Source organism: Anguilla anguilla, chromosome 1 (genome assembly GCF_013347855.1).
Source record: "Anguilla anguilla isolate fAngAng1 chromosome 1, fAngAng1.pri, whole genome shotgun sequence".
NCBI lineage: Eukaryota > Metazoa > Chordata > Actinopteri > Anguilliformes > Anguillidae > Anguilla > Anguilla anguilla.
Window position 1 is genome coordinate 81992427 of NC_049201.1, and position 18071 is coordinate 82010497.

At 53.4% G+C, this 18071-nt stretch overlaps 1 protein-coding gene across 1 annotated transcript in view; it reads right to left on the minus strand.

Moving 5' to 3' along the window:
• Positions 1 to 16347, minus strand: part of gramd1a (GRAM domain containing 1A) — a 32806-nt gene extending 16459 nt beyond the window's left edge. Inside the window, 6 exon segments of the mRNA XM_035410781.1 lie at positions 555 to 658; positions 1828 to 1912; positions 2355 to 2375; positions 4272 to 4458; positions 12935 to 14048; positions 16278 to 16347. Of these exon segments, the coding sequence (XP_035266672.1) occupies positions 555 to 658; positions 1828 to 1912; positions 2355 to 2375; positions 4272 to 4458; positions 12935 to 13335 (798 nt within the window). The 5' untranslated portion in view covers positions 13336 to 14048; positions 16278 to 16347.
• Positions 16348 to 18071: the final 1724 nt, after the last annotated feature.

Below are 18071 nucleotides of genomic sequence, written 5' to 3' on the forward strand. Positions count from 1 at the left end.
CCCTGTGCATCGCTCAGCGAGGTGGGGGGGGGGGGGTAATTTAACCGGTCGTGGCCTGTTCTTCAGCAGCTTGTAGCGTGAGAGCTACAGGGGCGGCTGCCTCGACTGTCAGCAGCTCTGAGAGACTCTGCTAACAGCACACACTGCGCTGCCACTGCAGGGGAACAGCACGTGAGGTAGTGTGTGTGTGTGTGTGTGTGTGTGTGTGTGTGTGTGTGTGTGTGTGTACGTGTGTGTGTGTGTGTGTGTGTGTACGTGCGTGTGTGTGTGTGTGTGTGTGTGTACGTGTGTGTGTGTGTGTGTACGTGCGTGTGTATGTGTGTGTGTGTTTCTGTGTGAGCGTGCGTGTGTTTCTGTGTGAGCGTGCGCGTGTTTCTGTGTGAGCGTATGCGTGTGTTTCTGTGTGAGCGTGCGTGTGTGTGTGTTTCTGTGCGAGCGTGCGCGTGTGTTTCTGTGTGAGCGTGCGTGTGTGTGTGTGTGTGTGTGCGTGCGTGTGTTTCTGTGTGAGCGTGCGTGTGTGTGTGTTTCTGTGTGAGCGTGCACGTGTCACTCACTGTGGTCTCCCAGCGGAAGATGTTGCTGTAGAAACAGAGCCAGTTTTCGGACAGGTAGAGCCGACCCTGCAGCAGGATGTCCTTCTGAAGCGCACAGGAGTAGTCTGAGGAGGAGGAGGAGAGGCCAGAGAGGAAGATGAGGGCGCCATGCACGGCACACAAGGGGCAGCATAGCGTAATGGCATTGTAAAAACTGGCATTGTACCTCAGGAGGCTGCAGGTTCTATTCTTAGGTGGGGCATTGCCCCTATACCTTTGAGCAAAGTACTTAAGCTGAATTGCTACTGTAAATGCCCTGCTGTATATATTTATAGCACGCAAAAAGCAGTGCAAGTCACACTGAACAAGAGCCTGTACTACAGATAAGACAGAGCCCAATCAGGGCAAGCCACAGCACCACAGACTGTGTGGGACAACCAGACGGTCAACTCCCACGTTCCTTCAGTCTCCCCTACAGTCCAGAGATCTTCACTCCTGGTCCCGGAGAGCCGCAAGATCTGCTGGTTTTTGTTGTTACCCGGCACTTAATATATCAATTAGAGCAGCGTATTACACAGTTAACACACCTCCGCTGGGTTTCTTGGGTCTGAACCGGCTGCTGATATTAAGGCCAAAACAAAAACCAGCAGACCCTGCGGCCCGCCTGGTCCAGGAGCGAAGATCACCGACAGAGACGACGGAGCAGAGAGCAGGGCAGGAGGCGGGGCCACTCCTTAAAAGCGTGCTGCAGGCCAGGGTCAGAGGTGAGTAAGGCCTTAAGAGGCTATAATAACAGAGTGGCAACATGCTCTCTAACGGCTGGAGGAATACTTTTCCCGAATGCTTTTGGGTGAATTCTCTTAGTGCTTCTGGCTTGTTTTGTTAACGTTTTGTTTTGAGTTTTTTTTTTTGTTTTGTTTCACACACTTTTGCTTGCATGCTGGGCCCCGACACTAGTTGAATAACGAGAGCTGTTAGCGAGAGAAAAAGAGAAGTCTTCCCTTTTCCTTTACTACAGGAGGCGCTGGTTGCTAAGGACTGCCCGTTGCCAGCGCGCTGAAGCCGATCGCGCCCGGCAGAGGCGTCAAACCGGACTGTTCCGGCTCCAGCAGGCCGGCGGCAGAACCTCCGCAGAGCAGAACGCGGGGCGGGAGACGGGAACCCCGGAGAGCCTCTCCCAGTCTGCGGCGGGGCTGAAGGGCCCAGTCACCCGATCGGACGGGTCCAGTCACGCAGCCCCGCTCCAGGCCGCCCGCCCCCCCCCCCCCCCCCCTCACCGCCTCACACGACTCACCCACAATGAGCCTCTCCGAGTCCGGCAGCTTCTTGAAGAGCTTCCGGAAGTCCTCGTTCCGCTGCTTGTACGTGGGGCTGAGCACCTGAAAGAGAGGGAGTGTGAGTGAGGGAAGACAGAGAGAGAGAGAGAGAGAGGGAGAAAAAGAGCGACAGAGTAAGAGAGAGAACGAGAGAGAGAGAGAGAGGGAGAGAGAGAGAGAGAGGGAGCAAGAAACTAGTATCTTTAGTCTGGAAGCAACAAACCATTTCAGCTAAACGCTGCTAGTACAGGTAATGCTAACAAGCAAGTTCTTTTAGCACCAAATAAAAGCATCTCATATCCAAAGAGAGATAGAGAGAGAGATCAGGGGAAAACAGTGAGGGAGGCAGAAGTAAGGAATGAAGAATGGACAGAACACAAAGTGGAAAGGTTGCAGGGGGCACAGGAAGGAGAGAGGGGGGGGGAAGGAGGTGCACTGCGAGGCATCAGCAGAAGCAGGGGCGCCGGGGCGCGAGCGGCCCGCTAACGAAGCGACTCGTACTCACGTTGTACCAGCTCTGCATCTTCTGAAAGAGAGGGAGAGGAAGAGAGCGCACGGTCAGTGAAGGAGCGGCTCGCGGCGCCAGCATCAGGCTAACTCCCGTTCACAAGGATAAGAGCGACAGGGAGACCGGCGTCGGCCGCCGCGCCGGGCCCAGGCACCCTCAGCTGTCCACGCGCAAACAGCCCGTCAGCCATCGACCCGCACGCGCTCAGTCCGCGCGTTTCAGCGCGCCAGCCGACCGCCCTCGCTTCGTCTGTCGGCTGGCTCGCTGTGACTGGCCACTCGAACGGCCTCGAGCACCGATCTATCAGCACGTCCGTCTCTGCATTTAAGCTGATGCGAGTCAAAGCAAAAAAATGTTTTTCTGTGGAAACTGGCGATAATCCAGGCCAAAAACTCAGCACCATGACGTCCAGACCGGTCCTCTCGGCTTTTAGCCAAGATCCTCCAAATTTACCAATAATATGAGGCAGACTGACTGCTTGCAAGCACCACTTTTTCCCATCATAACAACAAACTACATCAACATAAAATTTCTTCTTTTTTTTTTTTTTTTTTGGGGGGTGGGGGGAAGGGGGTCCTCGTGTTGGGTACGGTGCCACCCTATACCCAACCGTACCCGCTGCATCTGAACGCCTCCGACACGGGGGATAAACATCGAGCGGCGGGCACTTAACGCCCGTCCACTGCCAGCTTCCATCTGCCCGTCATCACTGCAGGGCCAGCGCCCACACCACACAGACAGCCCCATAAATCACAGCTTTATTACCCTGCAAACAGCAGGAGCACAGCCTCCGCTCGCCCGGGCCGCGCCAAACCCTGGAGCGGACCGGAGAGCGGATCGGAGCGCTGATCAGAGCGCGGATCGGAGCGCTGCCACTGATCGGAGCGCTGCCACTGACCGGAGTGCTGATCGGAGCGCTGCCACTGATCGGAGCGCTGATCGGAGCGCTGATCGCCATGTTTGCAGAGAGTAATAAAGCGCTGGATAGAGGAGCTATACGGGCAACGTGCAGGCTTCTCTCTGGGTTTCTCCTGCCTCAAAATGACATTACATTAAAAGGCATTTAGCAGGCGCACTTATCCAGAGCGACTTACACGGTAAATGGTAAATGGACTGCATTTATATAGCGCTTTTATCCAAAGCGCTTTACAATTGATGCCTCTCATTCGCCAGAGCAGTAAGGGGTTAGGGGTTAGGTGTCTTGCTCAAGGACACTTCGACATGCCCAGGGCGGGGTTTGAACCGGCAACCCTCCGACTGCCAGACAATCGGTCTTACCTCCTGAGCTGTCGACCCTACATTGTATCCAATTATACAGCTGGATATATACTGGAGCAGTGCAGGTAAAGTACCTTGCTTGCCAACTCCTTAGCCATTATACCACACTGCTGCCGTATGAGGCGGAGCTGGGACTTCGACCGAGGTCACGTGATCACATTTACCGCATCTGGTTGTAATGTGAATTATACTTTTTAATAATTGATATACTTTTTAAAGGCCGGTAGCGATCACATGATGACTGTAAGGACTTTTCACCTGCTCCTACTCTTTCTAAAAAAATTGGTCAGTCTACGAGCAACATCTGTAAGGTTGAAAAAATTAAACTGACAGGACGCCATTTAGGAAATGTTTTTGAAAATACTGGACGTGCTTGGTTGCCAAAAAAAAAAAAAAAAAAAAAACACAACTTACTCGTCCGAACGCAGTTAAACTCAGAGAAAACCCGATCGCTCGTATTTATGACGTTTCCTGACGACGCTGGACAGAATTTTGTGGAGGCGGCGCAAACTTGGATTGAGGCGGCCGCCACAGAATCCTGTCCGCGGGAGAAGCCCCGTTTCTCCTCCTCCGCGCCGACACAAGCACTCGGGGACGGGCGTTACCGCCGTGACCGTCGGCTACGCCGCCGCTTACCTTGGCATTGCGGGCGAAGTTCCGCGGGCCGAGGGGGTAGGAGGAGGACGAGGAGGACGGCGTGGTGGGCGGCAGGGGGCTGTCGGACCCGCCCCCCTCCCCCTCGCTGGCCCGCCCCCCCCCCAGGACACGGCGGCGCACGGAGGGGGAGCTGCCCGGGGTGCTGCGCGGAGAGTTGCTGGCAGTACTGCGGGGGGGAGGGGAGGGGGGGAGCACAAGTTAATATATATCACATGGGGGTGCAGGACACAGGTTAACATATACATCACATCTCATTTTTTACTGCCAAATGCCTACGGTGTGTGCGTGTGTGTGCGTTTGTGAGTGAGCACATGTGTGTGTGAATGTTTATGTGCGTGCTTGCTTGTGTGTGTCTGTATGTGTGTGCATATGATTGTGTGTGTGTGTGTGTGTGTGAGAGAGAGAGTGTATGGGGGGGTTAATAGATGACATTACCGGACTGCACGGGACTGCAGTTTGCCTGATGCAGGGGTTTTAAATTAATTTAAGAGAGCCTCTGCCCTTTTCCAGCTGCTGCCAGTGGGAACAGCGAGCCTGGTTCTGCAGAGCCAGGAAGGCAAGACCCGTCCCACGTCTGGGGCAAGGACAAACTGACCCAGCCCGTCCCGTCTGGGGCAAGGACCAACCCGGAGCTAACCCAGACCCGTCCCACGTCTGAGGCAAGGACAAACCCGAAGCTGACCCAGCCCCGTCCCACGTCTGGGGCAAGGACAAACCGGGAGCTAACCCAGCCTGTCCCACGTCTGGGGCAAGGACAAACCCGGAGCTGACCCAGCCCTGTCACACATCTAGGGCAAGGACAAACCCGGAGCTGACCCAGCCCCGTCCCACGTCTGGGGCAAGGACAAACCCGGAGCTAACCCAGCCTCGTCCCACGTCTGGGGCAAGGACAAACCCGGAGCTAACCCAGCCCGGCCCACGTCTGGGGCAAGGACAAACCTGGAGCTAACCCAGCCCGGCCCACGTCTGGGGCAAGGACAAACTGACCCAGCCCCGTCCCACATCTAGGGCAAGGACAAACTGACCCAGCCCCGTCCCACATCTAGGGCAAGGACAAACCCGGAGCTAACCCAGCCCCGTCCCACGTCTGGGGCAAGGACAAACCCGGAGCTGACCCAGCCCCGTCCCACGTCTGAGGCAAGGACAAACTGACCCAGCCCGTCCCACGTCTGGGGCAAGGACAAACTGACCCAGCCCGTCCCACGTCTGGGGCAAGGACAAACCCGGAGCTGACCCAGCCCCGTCCCACGTCTGGGGCAAGGACAAACCCGGAGCTGACCCAGCCCCGTCCCACGTCTGAGGCAAGGACAAACCTGGAGCTAACCCAGCCCGGCCCACGTCTGGGGCAAGGACAAACTGACCCAGCCCGGCCCACGTCTGGGGCAAGGACAAACCCGGAGCTGGGTATCGCCTTGAGCGCATACTTTCTTTTTTTTTTAATTTTTTTTTTTTTAGTTTGTGCAGCAACATACTGAAAATGAACATGTTTATGTCACAACATGTGTTGCCATGGTTACATTCCATTCCCGCTGCGGGGGGGGGGGGGGAAACGGGCCACCTGTGGTGACGGGCGTCCACACACACCGGAGTCGAGGCCTGGGGCGCACGCCAGCGCTACAGAAACACGAAGCAACGGAGCTCACGGACAGAAGCCCTCGCAGGGCGATGCACTGCACGAGGCAGAGAACGCCCTGTGACGGGGAAATTCGGGCAAAAGTCGTTTCAGAAATCCCAGGTGTGAAGCTGAAGATGTCTGCCGAAAGGCGCTATATTGACAGCAGGCTATTAAACAGCCCGTTAAGACACTACAGCCAGGGATGTGACAACCTTTAGTACCCCCCCCCCCCCCCCCCCCCCCCCCTTCACCTTGAGCGGCTGAGTACACATTACATTACATTACATTACATTACAGGCATTTAGCAGACGCTCTTATCCAGAGCGACATTACAATATTTATTTATTTTTAAAAATGAACAATCTAGTCTTTCTGCACTGTGGTCATGGAATGAGCTAGAAAAGGATATGTTAATCTCCAGAATCATCATCCAGTAAACAGGATCAACCCCCACTAAAACATTTTAATTCTTAATTCCGACAAACTTCTGCTGCACGAATGTTAACTGGGGCAACAGAGGGGAAACGAACAGGACACATCAGTGACTGGGCCACACAATACTCCCAGTGTACCATACGACCAAAGCGCTAATTACAAAATTACGTTGATTATCTCCCTCAAACAGTAACTGGTCGCTGTGGGTGGTCATCTATTTCTCCCTTAAAAACAATTTCAGTACGCAAAATGTTTTACTTTCCTCTACAGAAACCATTTCACTTTCTTTGCCCTTTTTTTCCCCTGGTTTTCAAACTCCCTCTATAGTTGATCCACCGCCCTCTTGTACAGCTTTTTCGCCCCCTTCGCGCCTTGCTCAGCCCTTGTCTGTCCTCTCGCCACTGCCAAAATCCCTTCAGAACCTTCCGACCCGATTCGCGTTGTCGTGGAGACGCAGGAAGGGGGCGGCTATTAGGGGTTTCCAAGGTAACGTCGCTCGCCGCGGAATACCCCCTTTCCCGTCCAGCTGCTATGGCCGGAGGGAAGCTGAAGTCGAATCCTGGGCTTCATAACATGCCAGTGAGCTAGACTACCACTTCACACACAGCTAGTGAGGTAAGCCCGCCTAACCTTTGCACTCGTGTTGAATCACAAACTACCGCTAACGTTATGCCGTTATCATATGTGTGCGCATGTCCACCGGAATGTAATTAGGCACTACCTTTGCTAACAGGCCCGTTTCGCCGTCAGAAAAACAAATTAACAGATGTTGCTGGTAATTTTAGCTCGTTAGCCAAATTAACTACCGTCACTCCGTAAAGCCCGTGTCCAGGTTGAAGTCTACGGAGCGCAGAGTCTAATGTCGATGGTGCCTGTGTGCTTAAATGAATCCGTTTAGAAGTGTTTACGAATTAAATCCCACCTGCACCTGCAAAGGAGCCAGTAAAGGCTCAGTACAGTATAATCTGTTTTAGTTTGGTCCACTGGCACGAGGAAATTAGCTATAACTCGAAAATGATGTTGTGGTTTTTAAGACGGACATCATTCAACAAACACAAAACCACAAAATGTATTACACACCAACCGTAAATTAAAAAATATTCATATAATACGAGAGCAGCGAAGGCACAGAGCCGCTAAACCCCTCACGTGAAAAACTACAGAACGACAACCAGAACAGAAAAAAGGTCGCGCTGACAAGAGCACACGCGCCTTGTTAGCCAATGTATTATGACAAAGATGGATACGTGCCACACTACTCGGACAATCAATTTTCCTTCCAACCGACACTGTTTAGAGTTTAGGCTAAACCGCTAACACCTTCAACAATCCTTTTCTGATTAGCTAGCTAGCCTGATAACCAGCTAGCTACATGCCTACGGTCGTCCGCTGCAATAAACTTGCGTTACAAGGCGCACACACAGCACATAAACACAGCGTGCTACAACAGGCACAACGAAGGAGCCGAATTAACAGGGATCTGCTCCACAAATCTGAAAGAATTCAGCAAGTCCCCAGTGCATTACTCACTCGAACATGTCATGAGGCGATTCCGAATGTACACGTTCCCACGCTGGCTTTTGTACCAGTATGCCCTGTGGTGGCCGCACTGCGCTGATCCTGCAGACGCTAGCTTTTTCTCCGGTACCGCCGTTACGAGGATCAATTACGCACAAGGGTTCCGGAATTGGTGCTCGCTACCCCCCCCACGGCGTTCGTTTTCCAAATTCCAAAAAAGAGCAGTCCCTCTACATCCTCGTCCGCACCGTCGGCAGAGGCACCCGACCCCGGCTCGTTTTCCGTTTTGCGACGCGTTGACAAACTAACGATGCGCCCGTAAGTAATCCGGGCGGCGCTCAGAGATGGACAAGGGGCGGGGGAAGGGGAGGAGGAAACGGGGAAGAGGAGAGGAGAGGGAGGGGAGCCCACATCGTGGGAGAAAGGTTTGCTGTATACACTAATGCTGCAGAGAGAGAGCGATCTACATTAGCCTATTTTTTTCTGCCACGCTACCAATATTGGTTTAAAGCGGCAACGTGTTTTGGCAATAAGCCTACTGGCCGGGAGCGAGGCAGCACACCAGCGGAAATTAAACGAGGGCTTGCAAATGACAGACCACGTAAATACATTTCAACACACCCAGCTGGGCATTAAAACCAATTACCCCAGCAGCATGTCAATACTATTACCGTGACCATAATCACTGCGACTGCGTTAATCTCCATTATACTTTAAATGTAATTGTACGAACAGAACCAGCCATAATTATGTTAATCTCAGACAGACAATAACTCGGTGCCCCGCCCTCGCTGATCTTAACCCCTCTGTCTCCCACTGTTTCCATGGATTACAGGCCCCATCATACATAATAATCCACATCCCGTGTAGACCTCTCCGGTCTGTCTCTCTCTCTTTCTGTAATCTGCTTTCCCGAGGTCTGGCTGCGGCAGTCATAATCTCTGGGTTCAAAGTGCAGGAGGAAGGATGGGGAAGGATGGGGGGGGGGGGGGGGGAGGGAAGGAGACATGAGGACAGGTGAAAGGAACACGGGCACGTGGAGCGGCTGGGTGTGAAAATCATCAGAAGAGGGAAGTAGGGCATGGGCACCTGCTTCGCTATAAAACTCTGGCCTTGGGCTCACTTAATCATTCGCCACAAAAAAATAAAACAATCGACAAAACCTGAAGTCAAGAGAGACGCGATCAACGGCGGATTTTGCAACGCCAATTAAGCGAAGTCCGCGCATTTTACAGCCGTTTGTTCAAAAGTACCCTGTGACTTAAAATGAACCGATACCTCGGGGAAATTATTACGTTCAAGTGGCGCAGCCCAGGACCGGGTCACAAGATAAATGTGAAACTCAGTTTACACGTTCCATAGACAGTCCAATCGGTCAGATTAAATTAGGGTTTCACACACAGGGACAGTGTTCACATAGTTGTTTTGACAGCATCACAAAACCCAGAAAATCCACATATGTACACTTTGGACAAAATAAAATAAAAAAATTTTTTTTTAAAGTTTTGAAACATTTCAAATATTTTACTATTTAAATACATGTGAAATAGAGGGTGGGTCCAAGTAAATGTATTCCCTCATTAATTGTGTCTTGTGCTCAGGGCGTTAGCTGTAGGGAACAGGCCTCTGGGTCACCGTCCCCCCCATGTAAACGGGTGGAGGGGAGCCACTCTGTGTCATTCAACAAACTGTTCAAATCAGCCGGACACCCGGGAGAAAGGAGTCCATAAGGAAGCAGGCCAGAGGGCAGGAATGTGTCCCGACTGAAAGGCTCCCCAAACAACAAGTAGCACCTCTAAACCAAAACAGGCGACAGACGCCCTGTGGGAATGCACATAGCTGAGCCGCGCACCACAACAAACAAGGCACGTTTAACACCCCTGGTCCCCAGCGGCAACTCCAGCAGCCTTCAAGGAAAAGCAGTGTGGGACCCCATCTGGAGAACCCCTACAGGTAATCCCAATTCAAAACAGTCGCAAATAGACATGCAAATCCCCCCCTCCTAACCACAACAGTCACCCTGCCACACCAAGGCCACAGAGTGCGCTTATTCTGGTCCCATTCATCTTTGGGGGAACCAACACCAATGCAAATAGACCTTTGTATCTCCGATCAAATCGACCCTAAAAACTAAAACGAATACTTTCCACTGCTTCACCGTCCCGGAAAACAATACTGATGAAATTAACAGGCAGCCACCGAGATGAATTGATCTAAATGAGTCAATCCTTTGCTGATCTCGCTAATCACCCTTTTGAAGTGGTCTCCTTATAGGCAAAGACGAAAGATGCCCCCCCTCTTTCAAAGCCGGTATTTAAGGGTGCAAATCTGTTAAACAGTGACACAAAGAGCTGCAACACAGGGGCGGGGAGGGTTGAGAGTAACATTGTTCCTTTCTAAATTGGGTCAATAAAAACGGTTGTTAACATCGTATGGACACCTAGCAGGGCCCCAGCTGCTCACGCGGGGCGCACAAAGTGCGTTTCGCATTCTCAGCTGCCTCTCCACGACAGGCCGGCCGAGCCGAGCGCTGCGCCACCGAACGGGGCCTCCGATTGGCCGGCGATGACATCATCAGCTGCAGCACAGGCTCTGACTGGCCCGCGGTGATGTCATGTGTTGGAAACCACGGCAACTGAGGGGAAAACTCCGCCCCCCCCGCCCCCCCCCCTTTACTCCTTTTGTGACCCAGCCCAGGCTCCGGCTGTCCTCCGGCTTTCTGCTCTTCACCTCCCTCCCTCGCTCCCTCCGTTTTCTACATCCCTCTCTTTCCCTCCCTTTTTTTTTTCAAACACACTCCCTCTTTCCACAGCGGCTTCCCCCTGTTTCAGCCGAGCCGAGGCGTGGGTCAGCAGGCCAGCGCGACGGCGCGTTCGGAGAAAACGCCGCTCTTCGAACCGAAACGTGGCGTTGGCGCGGAAGTTCCAAAGGCGCGCGCGCACATGCACGCACGCAGCCGGTTCTGCGCGCAGCCGACGCGTCCCAACCGCCCCGCGCTCAAGCGGCCGCAGCCACTCGCAGCAGCAGGCAGCGGGTTCTCAGAACCTCTCCGCTTGACGCATGTGACGCGAGTGCCGAGCGGTCGCATCCGATTGGCTGCGGGCGTCACCGTGTCCTCTGCGCAACCAGGAGGGAAAAACGTAAAACTGCCAACCAGGCAGCAGTCTTTTCGGCGGACAGCATCTCAGAAACGGGCAGGAGGGCAGGTGAGAGGAGGCGGGAGTTCTACGGACAGCGCAGATATAATGCGTAACAGTTCCTACGATTAACACAATACCTACGGATTCATTTCAGACGGAGGCCTTACGAAACAGCACTATAAAATAAATGAAAACAAAAATCAAACAATGTTCTACAGTGACAACGAAATTATGATGATAACTTAAAAAAGTAAACAGCGACAGCCGCTTCATTGTCATCAAAACCACCATGAACAAATCCGATATCGAACTTTGTCTGTGGAAGTGTAGTGTCTCCATGACAACCCCGATCTCGCATTTTAAGCAGAAGTGAGCACGGTGGCAAGTGACCCTCTCAGACACGCACATCCCGTGCGGCTAACCTTCATGCTCTTTTTAAATGCAGCGGAGCGACCGACCGGCTTATCTACCGGAAACAAACAAATCGCAAGATCGCAGTTTTAACCGCTTCCGACAGCCGTATTCACGGGCCAGGCAGGCCGTAAGCAGTGTAAGAACACCGCGGGGCAGTGGGGCAGCTGTGCAGCGGGGCAGCTGGGCAGTGGGGCAGCTTTGCAGCGGGGTAGCTGGGCAGTACGGCAGCTGTGCAGCGGGGCAGCTTTGCAGTAGGGCAGCTGTGCAGCGGGGCAGCGTTGCAGTAGGGCAGCAGTGCAGCGGGGCAGCTGGGCAGTACGGTAGCTGTGCAGCAGGGCAGCTTTGCAGTAGGGCAGCTGTGCAGCGGGACAGCTTTGCAGTGGGGCAGCCGTGCAGCGGGGCAGCTGGGCAGTACGGCAGCTGTGCAACGGGGCAGCTTTGCAGTAGGGCAGCTGGGCAGTACGGCAGCTGTGCAGCGGGGCAGCTGTGCAGCGGGGCAGCTGTGCAGTAGGGCAGCTGTGCAGCGGGGCAGCTGGGCAGTAGGGCAGCTGTGCAGCTGGGCAGTAGGGCAGCTGGGCAGCGGGGCAGTGTTGCAGTGCCCCTGTCGCTGGCCTACAGCACCACGCCGGCTCGCGAGCGCGACCCAAACCTGCGACACAAGCCACCGAACGCAGCGGCGCACGCCCATTGTCCCATTGCCCCCACACGGCAGGCCGTCCCGGAGGCCCACGGTGGGACCGTCTACACTGTTTATTCGCTTAGCCGACGCTAGCACGCGGTGGCCGGCACAGCCAGGCATGGTCATTTCCACTGCTGTTATAGAAATTTCACATTCGCACTAGTCACGAACACAATGGAGGTACGGTTCCACTCTAAAGGCTACAACTGCAGTCTGGCCACCTGGAAATGGAACCTGTGGGCTCTGGGGCACAGACCAGCACCTCATCCGCTACACTACACTGCCAGGTCTCCGGACGATAACGGTCAGTCGGTGTGTAGAGCACTGACCTACAGCTAACTTAGTCTGTGTGGAGACAGCACTGACCTGTGTCAGTCGGTGTAGAGCACTGACCTGCAGCTGTCACAGTCTGTGTAGAGACAGCACTGACCTGTGTCAGTCGGTGTAGAGCACTGACCTGCAGCTGTCACAGTCTGTGTAGAGACAGCACTGACCTGTGTCAGTCGGTGTAGAGCACTGACCTGCAGCTGTCACAGTCTGTGTGGAGACAGCACTGACCTGTGTCAGTCGGTGTAGAGCACTGACCTGCAGCTGTCACAGTCTGTCTGGAGACAGCACTGACCTGTGTCAGTCGGTGTAGAGCACTGACCTGCAGCTGTCACAGTCTGTGTGGAGACAGCACTGACCTGTGTCAGTCGGTGTAGAGCACTGACCTGCAGCTGTCACAGTCTGTCTGGAGACAGCACTGACCTGTGTCAGTCGGTGTAGAGCACTGACCTGCAGCTGTCACAGTCTGTGTGGAGACAGCACTGACCTGTGTCAGTCGGTGTGGAGCACTGACCTGCAGCTGTCACAGTCTGTGGACTCCCTGCTGAGCAGGCTCTTGAGGGACCACCGGGAGCGCCTGATGGGGGAGGGGCTACGGGACCAGGAGCTGGGAGGGGGCAGGAGGAGGAGAGGAGAAGGCGAGCGCCCCTGCCCCCCGCTCCCTCTCCGGCTCTCGTCCCGCTCCAGCGTCCTCCCTCGTTCCCCGGGCTCCTCGTCCCGCCCCTTCCTGTCCCTCCCCCTCTCCTTGCGGGCCCGGGAGCGGCGGGGGCGCGGGTCGGGGGAGCGGGAGCAGGACTCGGCGTCGGAGGACGGCGGGAGGACGGTGAGAGTGGGGACGGGGATGAGCGGGACGCTGGCCGGTGCGTCCGGGCCCCCGGTCGGCTCCATCGTCATCATCTTCTCAGAACCCGTCATGGCCAACCCCAGCGGTGCCTGTGCAAATGTGGCTCAAACCGGGCCGGGCCGGGCCGAGCCTCACGGACTCGGGGAGCGTTTCGGCACAGGCGCAGGGGCGATCATGCGTGTGCTTCAGTCAGAGGCGGGACAGCTGTGATTGGAAGGGTCCTCTTGCGACAGAGCCTGCCTGTATCGAAACTTTCCCAAGTTTGGCGACAGTTGGTCTCTCAACTTCCTGCTGCGGTTCTTTTTCCAATAATCAAGTTATCTGTATGAAAACGTACGTCCAGAAATGAACGTACACCCAAAATTGCCCAGTACTCCCACAGCACCCCCCAACAGAGGCCTGGCACATACCAGCAGTGATTATAATTCAGGTTATCCGCAGAGTCCATAGGCTCACAGCAGCCAACCAGGGTTCGGACTCCAATATAAAGTATAAAAATATCAGAAATGGACAAGTTTAGCTTTCAGCGACGGCTCCTCCCGGTTTCATCGACTTCAGCCCCCCCTCCACCCCCCCACCCGGTCCTCCTCCACTCCCTCTGCCTCACTCTGGCGCCTCCCTATCCCTCTTTTCCACTCGTTCTTCTCATGGATCGGGCTCTTCTCCCTCCGTCCTTCCGCGCGCTAGTTTAGCAGGCCTGCCGTGTCCCGCTCAGCCTGGCCGGAGCGACGGCAGTGCTCTGCCGAGGGGCGGACGTGTATCTGTGAGAGCCAGTTCCCAGAGGCTGGGGGGGGGGGGGGGGGGAGAGACAGAGACTTGGGTTCCACAGAACACTCCTCAGGGAGAGAAAGACCAGCCGACCTTACGCAACAGCAAGCCCTTCATCACTGCCGTCTCTCAACAGAAGAACTCTTCCCGTTACAAAACATCCCAGCATTACAGAGGTGCGCTGTTTGTGTTTGGCAAAGTGTTAAGTGGGAAAATTACAGGGTTTAAACGTAAAAAATTTCAAAAGGGGGAAAAAAAAACAAACACAGTAATTTCTTTGCGGTTGACTGAGAACAATCAAGTTTTTTTTTTTTTTTTTTTTTTTAATCTTATGCAAACTACAATAGAATAGCTCTGTAATTGAGTGTTTTGAAAGTACTGTATTTTAAAGTTCAAATACAGCAAACATTGTTTTGGGGAACCTCTCCGGCATTCCCATACTATTGAAGCCACCCGTAGCTTTTCAGACATAGACAATGCCCTCCATTTTGGCCCACGTACCAGGCTAGCAGCGCTGTATTAATATAAAAGAATATCATTTCCCCATTTTTTCTGAGCTCACAACATAGCTTATTATCACCTGCATTATTTATCTTAGACAGCCTCTTCTCTTAATATTGATCAAAGACGGCCGACATTTTTGGCGATACGGATGCCAGTAATGCCTTTTAGAAGAATGAACTGCTAAGACTGTTTGCCGGTTTGTCTCATCAGTTAAACGCTGTCCCCTCACAGAAGGTTCTGCTTTATTTAAAGCCCTCTCGGCTAGCCTGGGCTGCCATCACAGAGCACCATGACTAAACTGCAGAGGAAGATCTCCACTTTAATTACGGCCCAGCAAGACAAATTACAGCCATTATCTCCCTCCCTGCCTGCCATGCAATTTAAGTTTGCCAGTGTGAGGGACTTTAAATAAATTAACCACCAGTGGAAACTTCTGGCAGTACTAAAAAAAAAATTTTTTTTTAAATTATTTATTTATTTTTTTAAATATGCAAAACTTTCATTTACCAGACACTGGAGTCCCAGGAGAGAGGCCGAGCAGGGCGCGTGCTGCTTTGGAAGTGAGCCGTGTTGCTCAGTAGCCTAGCTTAATCAACACACAGCGGCCGGCCCAACATCCTAACAGGGAGGGAGGGGGACTTCCTGGTTCTGCTCCGGTTGCCATGGCGTCTCTGAACCGTGTCCCAGTTCATCGCATGCCGCCCGGAGGCTGCGTGGCTGTTCCCTGAGCTGAATGGACTGCTCGCAGCGAGCAGGAAGTGGGGGGAGTGGGGGGTGGGGGGGGGGGGGGGGGGAAGCAAGCGGGACTCTTTACAAATTGCGAAATGGACTGGGCCAGGCTACCGCCAATGACGCAGGGACTCCGGCCTCCCTCGCTGGTCCCGGACGTCCCGGCCCCTGGTCGCCCGGGACGCAAGCCGCCGCTTCGCGCGACCGTGACAGGAAATCGCACGCTTCAGCTTCCTGCGAGGGAATGCGACGCCCAGCCGGAGGTCGCCGAGGGGAACGCAGACTTCCTGCGGCCACGCCGTTCGTCTCGCGCGCGCGTCGTCGTCACAACGACGTTCGGGCCGGGCGTCCGCAGTCGGCCTCGCGCCGGATCCGTCCGCGGCAGGGTCTCAACGGGTCGCACCGCGTCACATCAGCCACATTTCCTCTGCAACACGCGTCGTGTCAGATAACAGGAACTCAATGGAAGCGTGGACAGGAAGGGTGTGTCTTGTGCAAGATCCCTGTACGACTGAGACAGCCTACAGGACCACGGCACCGTGACGCTGGGATGTTTTGTAACGCACGGCAGGATTTGGACAGAGAGACGCCGACAGAGCGGGGAGAACACACACATCAACCCCCCTCAGTCTATTGTTCATTTTCAGAGACGGTTTTCCCCTGAAGCTCCCACAGAGTATTAAATCCTCAGTTACTCGGAAATCCAGATACATTCGGACAGCTCGCGTTACCAGCCCAGGTAAAAATGCTAAATTCGCACGCGGAGAGCTACGGGCTCCCTGGCACGCACCATAACTCCGTGTCTTCCTCCAGCGACCTCAACGCAAACTCCTGCGCTGGCTCCTTTCCCGCTGACTGAGCTCTCGTCTTGGACCGGACGGGAAAGCCGTCCATCCCAGCCTGCGCTGGGCCTTGTGCCCATAAAAGGTGTCAAAAAAAAAAACTCATCGTCCGTCACCCGAAAACTACCGAGGACACGCAAGCACACAAGCAGAAGCTCAGAAATACGAACCTCGACCGCGATCCGATCAATCAGCCAAGGGTGTGTCAGCACGGAAACGTATCGTTCTGGCGATATTCCAGTCTCCGAAGAAAAATTTTAATTAAAAAAATAAAAAAAAACAAAAGCTGCAGTCAGTAAACCTACATCTGTGGTTATTGGACCCAATGAAACGGGCAGGCCCATGTAGCCCCGATACGCCACAGTAAACCTGCGATGCTGGACAGACATACGGCAGTCGGTTTGAGGGAAAGCGCGCACGTTTTACTCTGTAATCACAAGCACTGCTGCCATCAACAATAAAGCAGCTATCAGTTTCAGGAAGTCTGCGCCCTCGGCAGTAACACGGCATCCTGACGGCGCTCCGACGGTCGCAGTGTCAGATGACACTTCTGCATTTCTGTAATTCAGTTACTACGGCGCAGGACGAGCGAGCAAAGCTGACCCGCGCACACACAGTGCTCTCACTGCAGGAGGCAACGAGAACACAGGGGCAAACTGAAGAATGCAGGGAAATTGTTTTTTTCAGTTTGTTTTGAGAGTGGCGCAAACCGACAGCCCACTCAGGAGGGGATGCAATTTCCCGGTCATCTGCTAACGTTTTAAGCCGTCAGCTGCTCGATGTTATGAATGCATGTCGTCCAACGTGCATGTCATTCCTCTTATTTACTCACAAGGCCCTTATGAAGATGAAAAAGTAAAGACTTATGGAACCAAAGTAAAGACCTGTTAGAGGCAAGCAACGCTCTCTGCGGCCCAACATTTGGCGATTGCTCCATTTGCCCTTTAGATCATTCCATTCCACCGCTTGCATGAATAAGTTCCGCTTCGTGCAGTCAGAACTGCAACCAACCAAACTCACTTCCTCTCCCCCTACACTTGAGCTGTCCCCGTGTAGCAGTTGTAGTGTGTTTGTGTGTGTGTGTGTGTGCGCGCGTGTGTGAGCGTGTGTGCGTGTCTGTGTACATATGTGCGCCTGCGTGTGTGTGCATGTGTATTTAGCAGCAATGCTGCCTTTTCCAGAGCGTGCATGTCTGCACTGGCCTCAATGCCCCGACTCCCATGAGCATCTGTTTGAACAAGGCAAATCTTGGCACAGCTCTGTTTGCACACAGTAATCCAGCGTAACCCCAGCAGTATCATGCTACTGTCCTGTCCAGCTTCACTTAGCACACTTCCGACCAGCCTGGCTATCAGTCCCTTATCAGCTGTAAAACACAAACCAGGACTCACCGCAGGCAGCTCAGTCACACACACACACACGCAAGGCAAGGCAAGCGGACTCTGCATCTGACACTGAGGACTGCGTCAGTCCAGAATTTTACTGATTTATTTTTGAAATTTTTCCATATAGAGCCAAAGGCACTCAACTACAGTGCACTCATATAGAGCTTTTAAAAAAAATAAACTGCACCTGTGGGCAAACTGGGTTTTTGTTTATAAAAATTCATACACACATATTATTATGATTTCCCTTGTATGAACTTAATAAAACAGCAATCTGCGAATTAAGTGTCAAACTTCACATTGGAAAGCAATTTTGCAATACTTTACAAAATATTTTCACTTTTCTTATTTGCAAATGTCTCTTATTTCGTTCTCGTGACGATGCATCAGCTGTTATCATTTTGTAACGAAAGACGATTTCTGAGTCCTATTACGACAAATACAAATATCCTTTTTCTAACCTTCGACCATTGGAGGCCTCTGGATGTTGCAGTAAAGCTCGCAATTACTGAGCTGTTACAGGACTATGGTCATCTAGACACCCACGCCACATCAAAAGGAAAGTTTACACCAACACAT